This window comes from Crocodylus siamensis, chromosome 4 (assembly GCF_052110815.1).
Source record: "Crocodylus siamensis isolate JL-2025a chromosome 4, ASM5211081v1, whole genome shotgun sequence".
Lineage (NCBI taxonomy): Eukaryota > Metazoa > Chordata > Crocodylia > Crocodylidae > Crocodylus > Crocodylus siamensis.
The window spans coordinates 119,597,068-119,614,401 of record NC_143398.1 but is presented as its reverse complement, the minus strand read 5'-3'; the positions used below and the strand labels follow the sequence as shown (position 1 = coordinate 119,614,401).

Below are 17,334 nucleotides of genomic sequence, written 5' to 3'. Positions count from 1 at the left end.
CAATTCCTTCCACACTGCTACAAGTAAAAGTAAAAATGCTTATAATGGAAATGTTCTCAAAATATTACTATCTATTACATCAGAATGCCTTCAAAATACTGTTAGTATCATTGGTCATACCATTCTTAATGCACTTTGTAATTCTGTCAGTGCACTGACTGAAGCAAGGACTTGAAGCTGGAATAAGTCAACAGCATGTTTAATATACCACGTGTGTGCTGCATTGGGCTTTTCTACCCCATCTTTCTGTAGACAATGTCCCTTCTTTCTTTGTCCCTCATTTACCAATTTTTTTTCTATGAAATTTCGCATCATCGCCACCAATGAATTAAATGCAATGATGGCAACACCAGTTTTGTCAAGGCGTCAGTAACCACCAATGTTCCAATTTCCCCATCACTGAAAAAAACATAGAAACTTAAAAGCTCTCAACAATCAAGAGATTCTCATCGTAGTTACCATGATAAAGCTCAACGATGGAAGACATGAGAGAAAAAAATCTTAATAGATAAAAAACAAGCAATGAAGAATATCACCAAAGCTCCTGGAAACACTGTACAGGTTTCCCTCACTTTATGCAGGTTCTGTATGTGAGAATTCGCTCTTATGTGATGACCCTTTTTATACCAAAATTCATTATACGCGAGGTAAATTCACACTTACGTGATTGGTATGGTGGAAGCCCACAGTCGGCTGCTTTGTGCAGTGCATTGTGGGAGTGACACCATTGATAGAGGAAGAAAAAATTAATTGTGGGGGGCAGAGGGGTGGGTAAGCCAGGTGGAGGTGCCTGGGCCAGGCTGCAGCACTGGCCCCTGCAGCCCGGCCTAGTCAGCATGGTGCCTCAGGAGCTATGAGTCATGAAGCTGCCCAGCAGCAGCATGACGGTTGCTCAGGGCAGCTGATGCCTTTGCTTTTGAAGTTACAGCTGTACTTTTGTGTACTATCTGCTGTTGGTGAGTACCAAAATTATCTTGTAACAGTGGCAGAAATGGGTCTGGGGGTCAACACAGTCGAGGTCTTGGAATGTATCCCTATTTGTTACATTGTAAAAGTGGGTTCCCTTTACTGGAATTCGAGTTACGTGCTGTTTTCCAGGAACACATGTGCAGCATAAAATGAGGGAAATAATTTGAAATAATTTTTTCAGCACTAGTTTGAAGTACAAAAGTTTAAACTCCAGCCCAGAAAATGCTACATCACAACTAGGGGTGCACCAATAGAGATTTTGGTGGCTGACAGTGATAGCCGATATTTAAAGGAGGCATATCAGCCAATACCAATCCAATATCCGATACAGCTGCCTCCAGATGGAAAGTCCAGAAGAGTGGAAGGAGAGGGGGAAGGAAACAGTATGGGAAGCAGATCAACACCCCCTGCAATGAGGGAGAGGGCAGGGGCTGCCCAGTTGGGGTGGGAAGGGGGTACAGGACCAAGGTACAGCTCGTGGGGTAGAGGCAGCTCCCGCTGCTGCTTGCACCCCGGGAAGGTTGGGGGGGCACATGCCCCCAGATCTGTGCAGCGTGGGCCAGGCTGCAGCTGTGGGGTGGAGCCAGAGCCAGTGCTGCATGGGCCTTTTCTCCCTAGAGGCTGGGCTTAGAGTGGGCTCCGGTGGTGCTGGGAGCAGGCTATAGCCACCCCAAATTTCACTGCAGCTCCGCTCCCAGCCCCACACCACCACCTAGCACAGCCCCAGCTGAATGCTCCACCTTCACCCAAGTGCCAAGAAAAGCTGTGGCAGTGCCAGGCGGCGGCAAAGGGCTGGAAGTGGAGCTATGGTGAAATTTGGGTTGGCTGCAGCCTCCTCCCGCTGCTGGATCCTGCTCCGAGCCCAGTCCCCAGCAAGAAAAGCCCCACGCAGCACCAGCTCCATCCTGCAGCTACAGCCCATGCCTTGCCACAGATCTGGGGGCACATGCTGCCACCCCCCACAGTGCAAGCAGTGCCAGGAGTCCCATGAGCTGCACCTCTGCCCAGTGGCCCCCGCCATTCTGCGCCTGGACAGCACCTGCCTCTGCCCCCTCCCTCACCACAGGGGGCGTTGATCTGCCCCCCCCACGTCCCTTCCCTCCCCCCTCGCCTTCTGACCTACCACCAGAGGCAGCTCTCCATGCTGCTGGCTTTGCTCCATGCTGCACTGCAGCTGTGTGCAGCACTGACATTTATCAGCCAAATTATCAGCCCCATCAGTTCAAGGTAGACAATTCTCTTCATATCAGTACCAATCCAATATCACACAGACATATCGGTGCACCTCTAATCACAACATATCTCAGAACAAAAGAAAGAGAGCTGTAATGTGGAAGCAATTGTGAAAAGAGGTAAACCATCACACTATGGATCCAGAGTAACTTCAAACATCCTTCTGAACCTGTTCTGAAGCCTGCCATAAGCCAAATCAGCTATTAAATGGTAACTAGTTATTTGAGCCACAAAAGTCAACAACTGGATATATTACTAGCCACACCGTTCCACTGTGTGCTATTGGTCAAAGAAACTAGTGTACACCAACCACAGTAGTTTGAAGAGCTACTTAGGGTTAAGAGTGAACAGCTTATCTTCTTACCATATTATTCATATACCACAGGTACCTTTTCCCCCAAAAATTAGCCCTCCAAAACTGAGGTGTGCATCTTGAGCAGGGAAGCTGATTTCCTTTTCTTGAACAGAAGCATGGATGATTAGATGTATGGAGAGGTTGTGCTGCAAAATGTCTGTCCCTTCTTTCTGGGATATCAGGTAACCAGGGATGGAGTCCACCATGATCCCTGGTACTGAACTTCCATTTTGGCAGCAGCTGCAAAAGGGTAAATGACAGTCTCTGACGCTGTCTGCTTGCTATCTCAGGGAGAAGAGGCAACCATTTTACAGAACAGCCTTGCTGTAAAAAAGCCATCTCTCTTATTCGGGAGCACGTGGTATGTGAGAAAATACAACATCTTGGAATTTTATACATTAAAAATATACCTCACAAAGCTATTCTCCCATCTGGAGACCTCCATAAAACTACCCAGGTTTCACCTTAGCTGCCTGACTTTAGATTGTAAGCCATATTTAATTATATAAATGAATGGAATTAAACCCTAGTGACATTTGGTCAACCTATATTACCTTTTCACGGGTTCTGTCTGCACAAGTGCTGCATCTGTCATGGCTTTCATCCACAACTCCATTTCCTTCCCTGTATCTGTGCAGAAATAATAGGTCCTCATGTTTGGATGAGCTGCCTGATTGGAAATGACAGTAAAAAATAAGGTTCTGTAAAAGAAAAAAAGAGAAATACCATTATTATTAGTACACTCTGTAATCTTTGCTTTATTTTTAGGTTTATTAAAATAATATAATACAAATGGAATGAACTTTTCTTTTAGTGCAATTATATTAACAAATAAATTAGTTAGAATTTTTATCACTGTTACTTCTTTGATAACACATCTTGCATTTCATCTCTTTGTATTTCCTTTAGCTATCAAAAAACCCAATCCTGATTGCTATAAAACACAAACGTTCAGTATAGAAACAGAGTTGTACACGTCTATAATTTAAACAATATAGTAAATTTTCCATCTGCATTTACCTTTATAATTTTCAGCGGTGTATAGCTCAGCAGTCATTAAGAACAGCCAGACGTAGTTAATGAAGCCAAAATACGAAAATATGAAATTCCATGTTGGGAGAGAAATAATTAAATTATGTTTAAAACATTTACCAAACAACATTTATAACAAAATATTGTATCTGATACTGTGAGTAAAATACTAAACTAATATGTTAATTGCTTTTATCCATCAACAGGATAGCAAATGCATATGTACCCTAACCAAAAAAGGACCAAAGAACCACTTATTAAGAGCTGAAAATATATCCAGCTATGAAGTAAGATTGCAGTTCTATGATACCAAGATATGCTTATAAAGAGCAGTGAACTAAAAATAAAGGACTTGCTAAGAAATGAAATATACCTTGTTAACTCTTTTTTCAAGTCGAACAATTGTGCATGCCTGCCTTCACAACAAAACACATGGTCCTACTATATTTATGGATCAAGTGCATACAGTACCATGCAAAGCCAATCTCAGAGGCAGTTTCTATCCATCTTGCATAAATATATAGTAAAGAAACGGTCCCAACCCCCAGGCTATTTATGCTAAAATGAAAATAGATAAAGCTTACCTTAAAAGCATATTTACGGTTAATATGATCCTCAGGAGAAAGCACAGCTATCTGAAAACTAGGTAGAAGTATGCTCCCTAATATTCCCTCTTCTTTCTCATCTAAAAATATATAACATTTGCTTAGATTAACAAATATTCCTATATACATTCAGACACATTTTCTCTCTTCCTTCATATCTACTGATTTTCTACTGAAAAAAAATCAAAAAAGCATTTGACTTGATTCAAGAGCTGACAGATGATTAACTTTGAGAGAGGATACCAAAAAAGAATGCTTTGATTGTACAGCTACTCCTTGCTTAACGTCATAGTTACGTTCTTGAAAAATGCGACTAAGCAAAATGATGTTAAGTGAATCCAATTATGTCAGAGTAGTTACCTACTAGCAGGTGGAGGCCAAACAATGTTACAACCAAACACTGCACAACTTTAAACAAGTATGTTCTCTAATAGATCAGTGATATAGTAACAAAACAACCTTAACCAGAATGACGTTAAGTGAAGAGTACCTGCAGTATATAACATCTCATCTTTCTGTGGCACAGGAACAGGTAAAAGTACTACTGCTTGAGCAAGAGGAAGAGAGAGGACTAGGCGGTTGGTGCATATGGGCAGTGGACTGCATTTCAGAATCAACTGGGAAACCAGTCGAGAGTGGCTCTACATGCAGCTGGTTCTATAGCTGGTTTGGCACAAACAGTCTTAACTGGCCATTCTTCTTCTATGGCCACATTAAGACATTGTTTCACCTGGGAGAGCTACTGCTCTCCCAGGAGAATCCATGAGCAGGACTCTTATCCTAAAGTAAGATGGCCACTCCTGGAGAAAAATAACCTGAGAGCAACCAAGGTTAAATCACTCCAGGGAGTTTTCTCCTGGGAGGGTGAATGTTTGTGCACATTCTATGCCTCCCACTGTGTTCATATCCTACCCAGCCTCGCTGTGCTGTGCTCTTCTGTGTCTCACATCATACTAAAATTAGTCAGACCAGGCCTTCCCTTTGGGAAACCGAAGATTATTTGCTGCAGGGGGGCGGCACATTTTTAAATAAATATTTTGCTAACCAAAATTATGGAAAATTCCTTTTTTCTCTGAATATATGTATTAAACTCAAACACTAAACTCTATCACTGAAGTGGAAAATAGGACTTTAATCCTGCTTTAACTACATTTCTCAACATTAACTTAACTATGAAGTCACTAATGCTCCTGCAATAGAAGGGAGCCATTTTGAGTACTGGAGAAAAATCAAAGCTAAAGAACCTGCAGTTAACAAGACTTCCTAAACTTGTATTTTTTCAGTGGAAATGTATCTTAAAGGGACAAACACAAGAATGTATTATGTATTATGCCAAAGTGGACTACAGTATTCACACGCAATGCACAGAGAAAGAGTTCTGGATATGTGCCTTTAAGCTCAACATGCAGCCTACAAGGTATACTGCAGCATAACTGTGCCATCAGATGGGCAAATATAAACCTTTTATAACAGTGTGCACAAGGTATCTTTCTTGCACATTGTTTCTTTGGAGATGTACATTTTAACAACACAGACAAATGATTACAGGGCAGACAGGACTGCTTAGGTATTTAATTAAGAGAGTCATCATGGAAAAAACGAATAAAAAGCCAGCAATAGGTATTTCCTAATTTACTTTATTTTTACTTATTTACTTTCATTCCCTATTCTTGAGAGGTAATGTTTCTAAAATCTATGATATGAAGACAAATGGTGACAGAGAAAGACATGGAATTGGATTCTTTTGCTGCTTTGCTTCTTGTGTAATCATTTACACTTGTATTAAAAAAAGTCCAGGAACCCAAAAAGGTTTATGCATGTCAATTACCCCACTGAAACCACTACAGCAATGTGAGTACTCCAATGTACAAATGTTTACAGAATCAATGCCACAGGGCAAAGAAATGCAAGAGTGAAAAACAGAAGAAAAACAATCCTCTGACTCAGTGAAAAAAGAACCACTTCCAGTCTATTGTTTTTTCAGTATAACTGGCCAACTGAAATGAGAATAAAAACATAACTTTAAATGCTGGTCTTTTGCAGGCATTTGCTTATCTTTCCCAATTATTGATATTAGATTAGAATATTAGCATATAATATTAGAACACTGAAGGTTTCAAATCCCATATAACATAACAAGATTTATGCTTGCTATACTTATATTCCTTTAAAATGTTAACTTGCAATATACTATAGGCACACCTATAGTATACACTGGGCAGATAACATTCTAACAAAGAATTGCTCTCATGAACTGTTTAGTTTTATAAAGAACATTAAATCTAGGTACAAAAACCTAAAACAGAATAGTACAAATCTGACACACTAATTTGATATCACGATCTGTTCTGAAATCTAATTATGCATTTAATAAGAGCATAACTGAATGCAATTTACCAAGTCAATCTTAATTGTTTTTCCAGGTACGGTATTGCTATTCACAAGCGATGCCTCATGTTTGCCCCATAAAACTTTTCTAATTATAAAACATTGCCCACAATAAGTGTTTGAACTTCAATGCTAGGGACAAAAAAAATAGTCTAAACAACAAGAAGCTTCAGCTCCCTGATACTGCTGAAGCTTAATGAACTACAGGAATCTATATATAGGCAACATGAAAGGATTGTCTTAAATCCACGTAAAAACTGGGTTTTTTTGGTTCCCAAAAGTCTATTAAACTCCAAGAAGCTACCTTGTACAGCAGTTGTTACAGAAGACCGGCCTTTACTGAATAATAAGCATTGCACTTGCTATTAAATAGAACACAGATTACTGCTATTGCTGCTAACTGCCTTTTATTTTTTTTTTAACAAATACAAATGGAAAGTGCTGTCTTGATTAAATAAAAAATAGTAACAGGGTTGGCCTTGCAGATACTCTTGAATAGCCTACTTTCTACTTTTGAAAGCAACAGAAACAAACAAGTATCCCTTGATAAACACTTAACTAAGCTCCTGGACATTTTCTCTCCATACTGCAGAAATAATCCTTCAAAACACAACTGGGTGTTTTTCCTTCAACTGAACTGGTGTGCTTGGAGACATTTTTTTTTTTTTTTAAGCTAGATTAAACTTTGACTTGTTTTCCACAGGCAAGTCTCATTCACTACTACCACATTCATTATTCATATTGTTAAGCAGAACAGCCAGGTGTTTTGAGGCCTAAGTTTCTTTGCTAGGTAACGTCGGCGCATTCCACTTTAAGACTTTTAAAATCCGTTTCCCAGCATATGACTTTTTTTCTATATATGCCCCTGCATTCATCTTTATTTATATGCAGGGCATGAATAATATAACAAAAAAAATGGAGAATCTTTTCTTCTTCAGTAAGATGTTTTATTTGTTACAATACCCTTTCAGTATGCTAAAGCAGTCATTCTTTTATCTCCAGAGAAAGAGATAAACAGTACACTCTAAGCAGTGAAAATTTACACTGAAATCAGTTTCTTTTTATCCTTAAATTAGGATTAGGCATTACTTTTTAACACGGTAAAATTTCTGAATAAACCATATCAAGCTTTACCAATTGGTGTTACAATCAGAGACAACCACAAATATTGTTTGCAGTCTAACAATACTTTTCTCCCCCTCCCCACCCACCCTTTTTCATCCGAGTCCTCGAATAAGATAGCATTATGTTAGGGAAACAACTTCAAAAGGATAAGGTTTACATTTGTATTTTTAATAAGCATTTCTAATACCTTTAAGCCACTGCTGAAACACCTGTTATTTTGAGTACATCTGCTTTAACTATTTCCCAGTAATGGAACTATCAGTTATAGGAAGCTTCAGTTTCTAACTGTATCCAACTTAGGCAACCAGGTTTGTATTTCTGTTGTTTTTACCAAACATATGATTCACACCTTAACTGAGTAAAAAATTAGCAATACAGAGCTCTGAATGTATAGTTTATTTACTGTTTAATATTCTAGACAAACAAAACCCATGATTTCTACTACTAATAAAATAACTTCTTTTTTTGAAATATTATGGGTAAAAAGTCTCAAGAACTTCCTTAAAGTAGGATAAGCCTCACAAGAAAAAACAAAGAATATGAACTGGCCACTTAGCTAAATGCAATGTAATTGCAGCTCAACCAATGTCTCCATGACTGAAATTACAGCGTCTCACCAAGTACACCAATTTCAACTTGGCAGCTGTTTATTCAGTAACGTATACATTTTTGGGGCGAGACAATGAAAGCATGATGATGCTGTTTCAAAACTGTAGAATTTGTAAACTGATAAGAGGTACAAGAACAAAGCTTTCATGCTTGGAAACTTAACTTACCTCAACTGGCATGGCTGTGTAATACGTTTTTTAAAACAAGGACAATTTTCACTCAAAATAAATTGAAAATGCCATACTGCCACTGCCTTTGCCGGAACTACTAATCAGTTTTGAGCATCTAGATTGTGGCTCGCTGCTCTTCTTTTATGAGAAAGCATAAGCCATGCATTTCATACAGACTTTAATTTAGTAAGTTTCTGGTTCTTATTTCACCAAGAGCAACAGAAGTGGCAGATGGAAATACTACTTAGGCTGCTATAACCTTATGGATGAACCTTGCCCACTAATTTACTTATCTGTAAATAAGTATAATTTACTTACCTGCCTGGCTCTTTGATTTCCTTCCACTCTTCTTGAAAGTGTTGCTACAGTGGCTACTTCTAATTGGGTTGGATATCTTTTCATATTGTAAAATAAATACAATATGGTAGATATGCCAGACTCAAATATTCTCTGAAGGGCACCATAGTCAATAACCTCTCATTATGTGAATATCTCAGCACTGTTACAAAAAAGTTTTTCACAAATCCACACTGTTGAAGTCCTGCGGAGCAGAATTAAAGTTTGCTAGTGGGGCAGGGGCTACATTTTTACATTAAAAAAAAATCAGCACAAACTTCTATTTGTGAGAAATTGGAAAATACACCTCATGGATACCAAATGAATATCCTACAAGAGTTGTTTAGGTTCCAGAAAAGCCTTTAGCACCTCCATCTCTTCCATCCCAAAGCTCAGAGTCTGTACCCTCTTTCATTCTCTGTTCAACCTCACAGAGTCAGTTAAATCTTTTGCAGTGGAAGTCAAACTTCTTTTTGGCACATCTTAGTAGGAAACTTAAATAAGTAATAAATTGCCCTCAGAGGGGGGAAGTATTTGTATCTATAGTGTATACATGTGCCCTACTTGTCTGAGAAAAATAAGACACATGCTGTCAACAACTGAACAGTTGTGGAAAATGCAGCTAGTTCTATTAACTTGATCTTAAATGCTAAGTTAAATCAACAACTTCTTTTCTTCCTTCTCAGAAGAGAAGAAAAGTAAGTATTTTAAATATGTAGTTGCAGCCAAGAGAAAGGGAGAAAGAAGGCGAGATTAGCCAAATTAATCATAATGAGATAATTATTTGTTCCTTGATTTCCAGTATTCAACTTACCTCTGTAATAGAATAGACACAGATCAGAAAGTACAAACCACCGTTTCTTCCACAGTTTCATTCCAGTACTATCCTGCATTTAATCAAAAAATACAAATAAGCATTTCTGGACAATCAAGAATAGTTTATACTGAAAACTGGTATACTTTTCTCTCTCTCTCTTTTTTTTTTTTAAATTGTGAAGCTGTGCTATCTAGTTTTTATCTCAACTAAGTGCACTGGCATTCAAAACACAGATGATAATCCAGAAAACACAGTTCCTCTGACTGAAAAGTAAATTAAAATGCAAATCTATTATTTTAAGAAGCTAGATAAAAGCAATTCATTGTGAACAGGAAGGAGGAAAAAGACATACACATTTTTAAATGGAGCTATAAAATATAAGCTACCTGAAAAGCTACCCTTACCCTTTGCTGCCTTTCATATCAAGAGTCTGCCCAACTCCATCCTCTATGACTACGTGCACAAATAAAGCAAGTTTCTCTTCAACACAAGTTTATTCCTAAAGCAATTTCATCTGCTTTTATGTTTATAACCCACTGGTAATGTATTTCTCAGAACGAATGGTTGTCACCACTACTGCAGAGTAAATAAGATGAAGCTTTGCAACTGTGTATACCTTGGTAAAATTTGATTAAATAAATAAGTTAATGTTCTCCAACAATAAAAGGGTGTGAGATTTTTAAGTACACATGCAGTAGATAGGTTTTTAAGTGATATCCAAGAAGGGTGGCCCTATGGTAAAACTGAAAGCTTTAAATATACTCAAACAACAGATGAAAAGATGTGTGTGCGCACACTTTTTTTCTCCTTAAGCCAAGTCAGCAAATATCTTGGCATCTCTTTTCAAGTTCTCTTCCCATAGGTAAAAACAAGCATTAGCCACAGTGTAAAACTGACTTTTTTTTTAAATAAAATTATCTATAGTTAGCAAATCTTCTGGCACTGAATGTTTTCATAAATAGAATACCAGGCACTTTATAGCATCTTGCTTCAGAGAATTTTAAAGTGATTTAAGAATATTAATGAATTAAGTTGTATAACACTGTTTGCGGTATTCAATTCCTATTTCACAGATGGAGAAGCAAGCAGAAGAAGAAATGACTTGCCCAGTCAAAGTCATAAACTATGTTAATGGCAGAACTGAGATTATAAGACTCCTGAAACCTGAGACAGTGCTTTAGCACTTTAACAAATTTTAAAGTGTTTACAAAACTTCTTGACTCCAAAGCATTTTTTTCAACCCTCTGAAAGACTAATTAGAGGCATTTAACCTATTTAATAGGTTTAAGAAATAGTTTAAAACAGCCATCTGCTACTCAAAGACATCAACGAATACCTAATCAGCGTCCAAAAGATTCTCTAAACCAGTCATGGCCAACCATTTGGCAAGTACACCACAAGTTAAGTCCATATTATGAGATAATGCCACTCTAACAATTAGCCACTGACATGGTCCAGTAGTGTCATAACAACTCTGAATTTGGTTGCAACTCCTCTGCAGCGCCTGTGGGTCCTATGACTCCTACACTCTCCCTGAGGGCTGCCTTGAACCCTGATCTCTGTACACCCTTTAACTCAGCATCCAGAATTTGCATGCCAAATACTCTGGCTCCTTACGTCACTTGTGGCACATGCAAAGCAGAGTGGCCACCACTATCCTAAACCAGATGCAGAATTGTACAACCTGTTGGAAATATTACAGATCTTCTTTATGTCTTCCTTTAAAATAAGAAGGGACACAGGACTGTGGAAATAATGGTTCTGGTGTTGCAAATCCTATGCTGTTTTAAAACACCTTTCCATGTACAGAATAGGTTACTATTCTTTTCCTTCTAGTTGTGGTTATATCTCATTATACAACTTGATAACAAACACTTCAAGAATGAGGAAAACCCCAGTAGATTCAGGAAAGAGTACACTAAGAATACAATTACTATACAGTGAGGGAGAGTAAGCTGTATTTATTCTAATCAAAGCTTTCTGAACATAGCTTCATGGATACATAAGTATTTGGTAAGCTGACCTGGGTCACCATCATTGCAGTTAAATTCACATGATGGAAACTTAGAGCATCTCTTTCCCATTTGAAATCTTCAAATGAGTTATTATCAGTTTGTGTCTAAGCTTCCTCCAACATTTACCCAGAAATCCAACAGCTGTTGTCTTTATTTGTGAATAAGATATACATCCCTTTTTAAATTGCAAGTTCTGTCTTAGCAAATAAGGAGATGACAACTTCTTGAAAAATTAGCATAATTGTTTAAATTAATGTACTAAATTCTCCATAGCAGAAGTATCCTCTATTTAGAAGATTTTCATTCTTGAATATTACAATGCTAGTAGGGTGCCCCAACCTGGCAAAGAAAGGATAAAACACCAGAGCATTCAATAAGTAGTAATTTGTTTTAGCAACACAACTATATCCTCCTATAAAAGTTCATTACAAGGACATCTTTGCATAAAAGGTGAGAACACTGGGGTGAGAAATGTAATGGAAGTTAATTCTGTCTTCTTTATATAGTCTGATTACATTGGCACACAGAGCTCTTTGAACCATCTAGTTAAGCAGTTATCCTTCAAGATGGTGAAAACTATCAAACATGACACAAAATCAGTATTACTTTACTGAATGGCATTAGGGCTCTTTGGAGTTAGGGGCCTTTCTGACAATGTTTTAAATATACGTGGGGCTTTTGATTTTATGTTCACAGTAAAACACTAATTAAAATACTCCTGATAAAAAAATAAATAAGTATTTAAAAAGGAAAAAAACACTAGAAATGTTTACTTGATTCATCTTGATTTTACCCCTTTCCCATTGGACATTGTTTATATATGAGAGTCCTTTGCTGGGTCACAATACAATACCACGTTAGGATGCAAACTTTTTAGGGGAAACATGAAAAGAAATACCAAAGGAAAAAAGCCCTAAGTATGTTAGGTAAGAAACAGTGATATATCTCAGGATAAGTTTGTCCAGTAATTTGTTGCAAATTTTAGCACTTTTACTCAACAAATTAGTCAACTAAAGCCGATCTGTTTTCATTTATTTTATTTACGACAATATTGTAAGCTCAGTACATTGTACTAGGACAGGAATAGGCTCTAGTAGAAAGAAGAATATCATGCATATATGAAAGAGAAGAAATGGAGGAAGAGAGAAAGGAAGTGTGCTTAAGGTACACTGACATCCCATCTGGAACGGAAACAGACTTGAATTAACACTGGATTATTTCACTACACATCAGATATGCACAATGGGCATTCATATAATCTGGTTTCTTTGGTTCTGTATCAGCAAAACAAACAAACAAACCAAGCTTTGGTAACTAACTAGGAAATAAAATTGTAAAATCTTACAATGCAAATTGTATGAGAACATCTCTATATAGCTATACACCTCCTCTACCATCAAAACTGTAAGATTAGGCTCTGACATACACTAGGCTCATTGTCAAAAAAACAGGGCACATTCTTACACTTTTGTATATATTTTTACTGCAATTTTGTGCTGGAAACTGGATTTCAACAACAATGCATGCAAATATCAACATGCAAGTGGGGTAAGCATACCTAGCAACCACTAACACTCCAACATGCAACAAACCTTTATGCTTTATGAAAATCAAATCCTGTAACCATATAAAAGAGGATGCTCAATCTCTAGCCCACAGGCCAAATATGACCCACTGAGCCATAGGTATCTGGCCTGTAGGGCTTCACATGGATCAGGAAGTTTGGCCACAGGGGAGAGGTGGCAAGAAATATAGCCACTCTCCCCCTCCGCTAAATCCCCAAACCTTGAGCCTCATGCAGAAAGCTGGGGATCCTTGCAGCTAGATGCAACTCAGCCACACCCCCTTCCTCCTGTGCACTGGAAAATGTATCATCTAATCTGTCTTCTTGCTACTAAAGATTTCTCTCTGACCCTACATTTTTAACAAGTGATCCATTTCACTTGCATTTATTTCTCAAATGACAAGTTGTTTTCATAGTTTCATAGTTTCTAGGGTCGGAAGGGACCTGAGCAGATCATCGAGTCTGACCCCCTGCCACAGCAGGAAAGAGTACTGGGATCAAACGACCCCAGCAAGGTGTACATCCAGCCTCCTCTTAAAGACGCCCAGGGTAGGAGCCAGCACCACTTCTCTTGGAAGTTGATTCCAGATCCTAGCCACCCTGAACGTGATGTAGCGCCTCCTGATACCTAAATCTATCCTCTGTCACCTTGTGACACTTATTCCTGGTCACTCCTGCAGTGCTCCGAGGAACAGGGACTCCCCCAATGCCTGCTGGTCCCCTCTGACTAGTTTGTAACAGGCCACAAGATCTCCCCTTAGCTTTTTCTTGTGGAGGCTGAACAGGTTCAGGTCCCATAGCCTCTCCTCGTAGGGCCTGCCCAGCTGCCCCCTGATCATGCGAGTGGCCCTCCTCTGGACCCTCTCCATGTTGTCCACATCCCTCTTGAAGTGCGGCGACCAGAACTGGACGCAGTACTCCAGCTGCGGCATGACCAGTGCCGCGCAGAGGGGGAGAATCACTTCCTTGAATCTGCTTGAGATGCATCTGTGGATGCATGACAAGGTACAGTTGGCCTTGCTGATTGCATCCCCACACTGCTGGCCCATGTTCATCTTGGCATTAATGATGACTCCATGATCCTTTTCTACCTCTGTACTGACAAGAAGGGAGTTCCCCAGCCTGTAGGTATGTTCTTCCTCCCCAGGTACAGCACCTTGCACTTGTCCGTGTTGAATCCCATCCTATTCTCATCCGCCCACCCCTGTAACCCGTCTAGGTCCGAATGCAGCCTATTCCTCCCTTCTAACATGCCCACATAACCCCACATCTTAGTGTCATCAGCAAATTTGAACAGGGTACTATTTATCCCCTCATCCAAGTCACTGATGATGATGTTGAACACTGCAGGTCCAAGGACTGAACCCTGCGGAACCCCACTGCCCACATCCCTCCAGGTCGAAAATGACCCATCCACCACCGCTCTCTGGGTGCAGCCCTCCAGCCAGTTGGCGACCCAATTGACTGCGTGGGTGCTGACACCACAGTCCCCCAGTTTCTTGATGAGAACAGGGTGAGAGACAGTGTCGAAAGCCTTCTGAAAGTCCAGGAAGACTATGTCCACTTCTACCCCTGCATCTAAGGATTTGGTGACCTGGTCATAGAAGGCCACCAGGTTGGTCTGACAGGACCTGCCTCTAATGAACCCGTGTTGGTTGCCCCTAAGCATAATCTCCCCTGCTGGCCCCTCATGGACATGTGCCAGAATAATTCTCTCAAAAAGCTTGCCCAGGATCGAGGTAAGACTAACTGGCCTATACTTTCCCGGTTCCTCCTTCCTCCCCTTTTTGAAGGTGGGAACCACACTGGCCCTCTTCCAGTCCTCTGGCACCACACCAGATCACCACGAGTGCTCATAAAGCCGTGCCAGGGGTCCTGCAATGACCTCAGCCAATTCCCTCAGTACTCTGGGGTGGAGATCGTCCAGACCAGCTGATTTGAATACATCCAGTCGCTCCAGAAGCTCCCCAACTAGTTCCTCACTAACTGTTGGCCTAGGTGCACCTCCCCTGGGGTCTAAGGGGGACCCATGAGGGGAGTGGCTGTTCCAGTCACTGCTCAGGAAAATGGAGGCAAAGAAATCATTAAATATGTTAGCTTTGTCGTCTGGTGTGATGACCAAATTTCCTAGCGTGTCCTGTAGGGGCCCCATGTTACCCAGAACCTTCTTTTTGCCCCCTATATATTTAAAAAAGGACTTCTATGTTGTCCTTAATCCGGGAAGCTAGTTCCAGTTCCATCTCCGCCTTGGCCTTCCTGACTACCCCCCTGCATCCCCGAGCAACCACAGTATAATCCTCCCTGGTGATGGCCCCCCCCTTCCATTGGGTGTACACCTCCCTTTTTGCTAGAAGAGATTCCCGGATGCTTTTGGTGAGCCCTGGGGGTTTTTGTGCCCTCCTGCCCCCTTTGATCCGTGTTGGGATTACCTCCCTTTGGGCTTGGAGGATCGTCTCCTTAAGGAGCAACCACACTTCTTGGACACCTGGCTCCCCTCCCCTCTGAGACCTCAGTGCTTCCTCAACTATTCTCCTTAGCTCACTGAAGTCCGCCCTCCTGAAATCTAGGGCTGCTGCCTTGCTGTAGGCCTTTGCCACCTTGCGCTGGATGGTGAATTCCAGTAGGCGATGATCGCTGTAGCCCAGGTGGTCGAGCACCCACAGCCTCCTCACCAGGTCATCACCCGTGGCCAGCACCAGGTCCAACAAGGCGTCTCCCTTGGTGGGGCTGTGCACCTCCTGGGTTAGATGGAGGTCCTGCATTTTGGCTAGGAACCTACGTGAGCAGTCAGACCTGGCTGACTGCTCTTCCCAGCAGATGTCTGGAAAGTTCAGGTCACCCATGATGACCACATCCTTTGACCTAACTACCTCCATGAGCTGACTTAAGAATTCCTGGTCTAGCTCTTCCCCTTGGTTGGGTGGTCTGTAGTAGACCGCCACCGTTAAGTCTCTTTCCCCGTGACTGCCCATATATTCATGTTTGAATATAAACAATAACTTGTGGCCTAAGTGAGAAAACAACAGAATTGAAAGTTTCTTTGAAGGGGACACACATTTTTCAATATAAAACATGCAAATAATCTGCAAATAGCCCCAATATGAAGGTACACATGTGTACCTATGAAGAAAAGTTGAAAGAATCTGGTTTGTTTAGTCTAGAAAAGAGAAGTGGGAAGGCTATGAACACAGCAAGTTTTCCAATATGTGGAAGACTTATCAGGAGAACAATGATCAATTAATTCCTCCATCCTCAGAGCATGAGGTTGGAGCAAAAGGACAATTCCATCTATTTTCAGCAACAGACATTAGATTAGACAGGAGGAAAAAAGTTCTAACAATATACAGTTCAGATTGGGACAGACATTCAAGAGAGGTTGCAAAACCACTATTGTTAAAGGTTTAACAAGAAAGTAGACAAACACTGTCAGGAACTGTAGAGGTATACATGATTCTACAAGCAGAGGGTTGAACTCAAGGATCTCTTTGCTTTCTAAGCTTACAAAACTGACACAACCGTCATTCAAAAGTGTCACCATGATACCAAATAAATGATCAGTTATCTAAAGCACTGCTGTTAATAGTTATCTTTTCTGTAGGAGCACCATTTTATTTTTGTGCTTTAAGAAACATAATTGCCCTGACAGGCAAGAACAAACAGTCATGGTATTAAAAACTGGTGAGGACATTTAGCCCCTTGAAGATTACTTTATCTCCTATTAAAAAATACAGAAAAAATGTGCAAGTGAAATAACTTCACTGCAGAAATACTAATGATCTCATTATCACTCTGGAAGCATGGTTTGGTAAAACTTTAAAATATCTGTTTGAAGGCAGGCTTGCCTTGGGTAGTATTACATCAGTAATCTACTTTGTATATTCCCCTAGCTCAGAAGTCTCGATTCAATTTTAAGGGCTCATTACTGAGTAGCACCAAGAATTAATTACCTGATCAACAAAGTGTGATAACATTCATGATAAAAATGGGCAGAGCATGTAGAACAAATAATAATATTTTAAAAAAAATATATTTTTGTAAAATGACAGAACTAAACAAGGTCACTGAACGGTATCAGTGCAAGGATATAAATCATTTGCATTAACAGCCTAAAGTTTA

The 17,334-nt window shown here is 40.0% G+C and overlaps 1 protein-coding gene across 7 annotated transcripts in view; it reads right to left on the bottom strand.

Moving 5' to 3' along the window:
• Nucleotides 1-17,334, bottom strand: part of PLEKHA5 (pleckstrin homology domain containing A5) — a 263,161-nt gene that overhangs the window by 68,525 nt on the left and 177,302 nt on the right. For all 7 annotated transcript variants that reach the window (XM_090043560.1, XM_090043559.1, XM_090043563.1 and 4 more), the window contains 3 exons: nt 9,637-9,709; nt 4,174-4,274; nt 3,112-3,227 (listed from right to left, as the gene is read on the bottom strand). In XM_090043560.1, the coding sequence (XP_089899686.1) occupies nt 3,112-3,227; nt 4,174-4,274; nt 9,637-9,709 (290 nt within the window). The remainder of the gene's footprint in view (nt 1-3,111; nt 3,228-4,173; nt 4,275-9,636; nt 9,710-17,334) is intronic.